Source organism: Acipenser ruthenus, chromosome 49 (assembly GCF_902713425.1).
Source record: "Acipenser ruthenus chromosome 49, fAciRut3.2 maternal haplotype, whole genome shotgun sequence".
Lineage (NCBI taxonomy): Eukaryota > Metazoa > Chordata > Actinopteri > Acipenseriformes > Acipenseridae > Acipenser > Acipenser ruthenus.
In genome coordinates, this window is record NC_081237.1 from 1,546,493 (window position 1) to 1,553,742 (window position 7,250).

A 7,250-nucleotide genomic window follows, 5' to 3' on the forward strand; every position below is an offset into this window, starting at 1 on the left:
TTACTAGCATGAGAAAGATCTGATGGATGAATACAGCCATGTGGTTGTTGGGAGGAGGCACATAGCTTGTTCTTTCAAATGCTGTGTATGGGGTTTTGTCCTGTTCGACATGCAGATTGAACTCAATCAAGCTGTCGTACACGGCAGCTAATGAATGACGAAAAAAAAAAACGGCTTTGGGCATATTACATCTTTAATAACTAATGCAGACAGAATTTAAATGCTAGATCAATGTGTCATGAACATGAGGAAAGTGCATCTTAAACCTCACTTTGCAGCCAACTGATGTATTCGGTATACAGTCCATGCCATACTCTGTCATACTATACAACGCATTTCCATAGAGTTCTCATTGATGACTAAAAGTGACTCATGGTATACATTTACCCAACACTCGTTACTCACTGTAAACTCCACTCCATTTCAGAATGATCTTTTAATAGCATCAGAACTTTCTCAAGCTGAGAAAACCGGAAACAGATCACTTTCCAATAAGAAGTTGTGATTGTTATCAAAGAGCGAAAGTTCACCCAGAGTACAAGCTGCAGCTGAAGAAGCTCTTAATGAACCAGACTCCACACAGCTGCATCAAACTGCTCAAATATCCTCTCCAGCACTGTAGACTTTTCCAGACACGCCATTACCCTGGGAGAGCACAAATACTAGCAGCAGAGCTTCACAGTGTATCACGCTTTCCCTATATTTACATACTTTTAGGAACTTTATATTTTAATTTTTTTTTATTTAGAGTGCCCAATTATTTAACCCTCAATTTTCTCCCCAATGTCACTCCAGAAACGCTCCACACAGCTGCTCAGGAGACCTGAAGGTCAGCGGGCGTCCTCTGATCCCATGTTAAGCCAATTGTCCCTGCTGGTCTTGCCTCCCTAACTCATGGGAGAGCTAGAGCCAATGCTCCCTGTGGAATCCCCAGCGAAGACTGGTGACTTTGCAGAGCCAGGAACCTGCGCTCCCTTTACTGTATGACTCACCCTGCACACCACACGGCCGTGCTCTTACCAGGCAAGCCACTCAGGGACCCTAGGCTTTCACTTTTAGGTTTCTTACCATGCACTGCCATACCTTTTTGTGATTCACTTAGCAAGCCTTTTTAAGCCTTATTACAGCACCCTTTTCTATGGGAGTTTTACCCTGGCATGCTACAGTAACCATGTAGCAGGGTGAAAATCATGAGAAATAAGCAGGAGAAAAGTCAACAAGGCAGTGTCCTGATCACAGTCCAGGAGTCCGCATGGGTTTACAAGAGAAAAATCTTACTGCTGACTTTTCAATGGAGTCTTGCGGGTTTCTATCTGGGATTACCACTTTTACCTGTGCTTAACTCAATGCAAGGATTAAAGCATCTTAATGACTGCAAAGCATGTCAATCATTCATGAAGCAAGTTAGTTACTGAAGGTGGGGGGACAATTTCACTCAGTGGCAGTGGAAGACAATCTTGCAAACCAATTGAACTAGTGTTGTACCAGATGTTTTTAAATGAACATTTTAAATTCAATAATATCAAAACTGCACATCTGAGGCTTATATAGTAAATGGAAGTGAATGGTAGAGAAGCGCATGGAATTGTTGTCACTTTAAATGAACTCCTACCCTTCTTGCTTGGTCTCCTTGTCTTCACTGTCAGTTGGGTCTGACACAGCCCGTCCAGCACAGGACTCTGCTGCTGCTCTGCTGACATTGTGTTTCTGGATCTGAGGAAAGTTCACATGTGCATTCATTGGTTAACCTGAAAAAGGAGGGGGAATTGAAATCAGTGGCTATTGAAGTGTCACAAACCCCCTGCAGTGTTTACAAGAAACACAGTACTTTACCTTTGCTGTATCTCGTGTCTCGTCCGTATAGCAGATTTATTTTTCCAACATATTCCCGACAGTCTTGGTATTTTCTTATTCACACATCATGAGTAAATATGCTGTTTTTTTCAACTTTTACTCAGGAACATTCACCAGGAGAAAGAGTTTTTATTCTAAACATTGCCGTATACCCAGTACATGCTCCCTCCTACTACAACGCTGCTAACTGAAATGAGTGGCGTATTTTGGGCACACAAAACCAGCATTGTTGATCTGGATACACTGCGATCCTTAGTAGACTTTTTATTTCCTGGCGAACGCTCCCTAGTAAATGCCTTTTACAACCAAGATATGAACCTGAACTCCCCTGTATGACTCACCCAGCTCACCACGCGGCCATGCCTTTACCAGGAGGGACCAATTATAAATAATATTTTTTTATGGTTTTACAATATTCTCATTATTATATATATATATACACTACCGGTCAAAAGTTTTAGAACACCCCAATTTTTCCAGTTTTTATTGAAATAAATGATAGGTGGCTCACAGGACAACAGCTTCAAGCACAGCTTAACACTGGTCGAAGTAAGCAAGTCTCAGTTTCAACTGTGAAGAGAAGACTTCGAGCTGCAGGTTTGACAGGTCGAGTGGCAGTAAGAAAGCCATTGCTAAGATGGCAAAATAAGAAAAAGAGGCTTGCCTGGGCCATGAAGCACCGCCAGTGGACTACTGAAGACTGTCTTATGGACCGATGAACCGAAGATTTCAAATTTTGATTCATCACGCAGGGTTTTTGTACGCGTGGAGTAGGAGAAAGGATGGTTCCTCGGTGTGTGACACCAACTGTCAAACATGGAGGAGGAAGCGTGATGGTCTGGGGCTCTTTTGCTAGATCCAGAGTCGGCGACTTGCACAGAGTGAGTGGCACCCTGAACCAAAACTGCTACCACAGCATTTTGCAGCGCCATGCAATACCCTCTGGTATACGCCTAGTTGGTCAGGGGTTCATCCTAAAGCAAGATAATGACCCAAAACATACCTCCAGGCTATGTCAGAACTACCTTAGAAGAAAAGAACAAGACGGCAGGCTTCAAATCATGGAATGGCCAGTACAGTCTCCAGACTTAAACCCCATCAAGCTGGTTTGGGATGAACTGGACAAAAGGGTGAAAGCAAAGCAACCTACAAGTGCAACACATTTGTGGGAACTTCTGCAACAGTGATGGGAAGAACTTTCCGAACAATATTTGATTTCCATTGTAGAAAGAATGCCACGAGTGTGTTCGGCTGTAATATCTGCAAAAGGTGGCTACTTTGAGGAGTCAAAAATTCAGATTAAATTTTGTTAAACAAAACGATTCCATGATTTCTTTTTTATCTCCAATTGTTTATTTGTTCTATGCTTTAATTTCAGAGTACATTGAGACATTAAACTGCGTAAATTTCAATAAAAACTGGAAAAATGGAGCTGTTCTAAAACTTTTGACCTGTAGTGTATATATATATATATATATATATATATATATATATATATATATATATATATATATATATATATATACACACAGTATATATTTTTTTACACTAAAATGTGTAGGAATCATTTTACTATTTTTCTTCAACAAAATTTGCCTCGCCAATCCCATTCACCCAAGGCAGCCTGTACTGGGTTCAGATCTGGACATGGATGGCAGGTGAGCAGGTGATTCCAACAGGAGCTGCTACTGTTTGAACCCAATCCTGTGTATCTGTCTGCATGCAAGGGAAGAACCTTTACTAGAATCTGAGAAGTGATCAACTCCTACATTCCTGGATATAATTCTGCTTGCAACAGCCCCCTACAAGCAACCTTTGATTGGTGCTTTGAACACAGCACTGTTAACTTGAACTTGTTTAGACTTTCATTCACACACCTTGGTCACAATGGTATTAGCTCCACTCCACCCTCCCACACAGCCTAACCCTGTTATTTCTGCCCTTGTGCTACCATTGCCCCACCATTGCCCCATTGCATAGCCACTATCTGGCTATAAGACAAAGGAATGCTGAACTCAGATGGAAGTCATTAAGCTCTTTTTCAACCAGGTCCAAATACACCCCCTCTGGAACACATAAGCTGTGAAATAACACAACAGATTTTGTCTAAGCAGCCCATGGCCCAAGGGTGAGGACGGCACATTCCAGCATCCTGGGAAAGAAAGCAAGCTTGTGGAAAACTCATTCTGAGGCCTTCGTGCTTGTCTGTTAGTGAAGAACCAAAACAAATTGAACTCAGTATGGCTCAGGTATATAAAATACAAGTATGTCAGTTTCTCACAGCTGTAAATAGTACATACACAGAACACCATGACTGTCATCCAAGAAAATGTAAGTGTTACATACACTGCCTGGCCACTTTATTAGGAACTCTACCGACTATCAGGTTCCATTTGCCCTGGTCACAACTTGACATGCCATAGACGCCACAAGGTGTTGGAAGGTGTCTCTGTGGATCCATTCAGTCATGTATATTTCAGACCTGACAAGCCTCTTTACCCATGTTTCCCCTCTGTCCGTCACTGTTTGCAGCCACAGCTTTCCCTTTGTCTTTCCCTTTGTCATTGCTGATCCACTCTGGTGACTCTTGGAGCAGCCGAACCAACGGGACTGTCCTTGTTGCCGTGGCACCCGCTCCACCTGCACCCACTAGCATGCCTCTTTCCAGCGCTGCTAGATCTCTCCCCATTTCTGCTAGACTGTTCTCAATAGTGCTGCTCCCTCAGGTTAATAGTACTGTCACATCACATGATCAACCTAACACGCATCTCTATTGCAGTCAGGTAGACAGGTCCGAACACGGTGGCAAGGCAGCAGCCTCAATATATTCACAGATTCTGAGATTTAAAATAGCTCGAGGGATCCATTGGAGCATGTTATGTTGCTTTGGGCAAGTTGCTGTCAAATAGTACTCTCATAGGTCAGTGACTCATTAAGGTAAGAGAGTACAAACCATGGGATGTTATAAGGAGTTTATAATGCAATAGTGAGGTCAGTTTTTCTCTGTGCATTACAAAAAGAGCATTCAAACTTTGGAGTACTGCAAAGAGCTACTAGACTAATCCCAGGATAAAAAGGTACGAGTTATGAAGATAGGTGGAAGGAACTGAATCTATGTAGTCTAGAACAAAGAAGTCCAATGCGTCAACAACGTTAATCCTAGTGACTATGTCAAGAACAGCACTGAGATACAAAGGACACAGTTTGAAATGTGGTGGAGATTTAGGACAGAGGGTAAGAGATACTTCTTTACACAGACAGTGGTGAGGGGATGGAATGGGTTACCTTTTGAGATCAATCAGCTACTAGGAAGCAGATGAGCCAAATGGCTTCCTCTTGTTTGTTAATTGTCTCATGTTCTTCAGTTTTTGTTGCTTCACATGTGTAAAATAGGACAGATCAATAAAAGTGTCTTCAGGTTACTGAGCAGCAGCACCATCTAGTGCACAGCTGTGTATTGCAGCAAAACAAAGTGTCAGACTTGTGCAAAGACACTTTGACTGGTCAAGCCTGTGTATATCTATGGCAAACAACTAGAACTTAGGAGAAGCTCCTAAACTCGGGTGAAACACCTGCATAGACTCATCGGAAAATACAAAACAAAAAGCACGCAGTGCGAGTATCTGCAGTAATAACGACTCAGAATGACAGCAAACAGCATCACGAGAGAGCACTGCATTTGAAGCTATTGCAATACTGCACAACTAGTCCAGTGTGTCTATTTCACAAGGAAGTCCCTTGAGATTACAATTGAACTTTTTAAATAAAACCTGCCCAAGTAAAATACTGTCTTCTAAATCTGCAATTTCACAAAAGCATTTCAACAGTAGGTAAAACGGGAACCCCTTACATAAGAATGAATGACCTGCTTCAGATCATGCAAAGCTAGCTACTGTGACTCAGATCCTTCTGAAGACAGCTGTAGCTGAAAGCTTTTTTTTCTTTTCACCGATTTCTGTGTGTACCTCAGGAATTACAGAATGTAAAGCTTACAGTGGCACCGATAAGATCATATACTAGCATAACCCAGAGTGGCTTGGTAGACAAACATGTACCAGTCAGTGCTTCATTCTACCAGAGGGCAGCTTTGTCTTAATATTTAGAATGAGGAAGACAGTGGCATGAAAGTACAAGTAGTCAGCTTTGTATGTTCATTCAGTAAATGTAATTTACACAGTGAACACAGCCATTATAATGACACCTTCCAGAGTCATATGACTGAAGTCTCAGATAAGCGCCTGTGCATAATGAAATTTAAAAAAAAAAACTTGCATTATACTGTTTTCAAACAAAACTACCTGTAAAATACATCATCATTAACTATTTATAGAATGCACATTTGCTCATTATCCTGTTACCTAAAATTTAACTACTTAGCTATGTAAATATTTATTTTTACACTTAGGTTTGTGCACTTTGATAATAAATTACAAAAAGGACCATTTATTGTACTTTAACATTCAGTTTCCAAGACCTTGCAAATCTTAAGAAATGTGAACTATTTCAGTAGTTATTTATTGACAATATGTGGTCGACAGTTAGTACAAAAAAAAAGAACAAAATGTTTGGTTTCTTACCTGTGTAGCGAGTCGCGACTTCTCTGTCCCCAGACTGCCGAGCGAGTGAACCACGAGACCGGAGAGGCCGAAGTGCTGCCGCGGTGTAAAGGTTGCTGCGTCTGGCCACGGCTGGCTGGTAACTAATTAACACCTCAGGTTGTGTGTTTTGAAACGTTGCAGGTTTTGGAGGAATTGTCCCGTTGTTTGTGATAAGCACATCTTCCGTCATTAAAAGATAAGCGTGTGAATTTGGCATGATGAGAAAACGGAACAGTAAGTCATCCCCTCCTCCGCCCAGATAACGTGAGTACACCTGTATTTCTTTATTTTATACCGTTTCCTGTTGAGCTGCTTCTTTTCCATTCAAATATATGAAATTTTAAAAAAATGTATGTTTTATTACTATATATATATATAATGTATTTTCCACAGACAAGGATACAAAAACGATGTTTTATGCAACAATACATAATTCGTGGTAGGCTTCGCGCCATTCATGTATTTATTTCCTCTGGCTGTATAATTTATTCGAGTTTTTAAAGTTCAGTTGTCAGAAATGAACAATTAAAGTGTAAAAAAAGTATTTTTCCAAAACAATCATGTTTGTTTTTACAGTAATGTAAAGGAAATGTCATCTTTGTTTGTAATGAGCATTGATACTTATGAAATTGCACTGGAGACTGAAGTCCTCTACATGAATCCACAGAGCAGGCTTAAAGAACAAGCGTAACCTGATGACCCATAAGGGGAGCATTTCTTACTGTTCACCGTCATTGGCTTTTTCCACTGCACCCCAGGCCCTCTCATATTAATGACCAGCAAGTGATGGTGATCTGT

The 7,250-nt window shown here is 41.0% G+C and overlaps 1 protein-coding gene across 3 annotated transcripts in view; it reads right to left on the reverse strand.

The window, feature by feature from the left end:
• Positions 1-6,696, reverse strand: part of LOC117401259 (disabled homolog 2-like) — a 44,208-nt gene extending 37,512 nt beyond the window's left edge. For 2 of the 3 annotated variants that reach the window (XM_059015201.1, XM_059015198.1), the window contains exons 1-2: positions 6,432-6,696; positions 1,613-1,748 (exon numbers count right to left, since the gene is read on the reverse strand). In XM_059015201.1, the coding sequence (XP_058871184.1) occupies positions 1,613-1,700 (88 nt within the window). In that variant the 5' untranslated portion in view covers positions 1,701-1,748; positions 6,432-6,696. The remainder of the gene's footprint in view (positions 1-1,612; positions 1,749-6,431) is intronic. The other variant, XM_059015200.1, reaches the window with a different exon arrangement.
• Between the last annotated feature and the right edge of the window lie 554 nt (positions 6,697-7,250).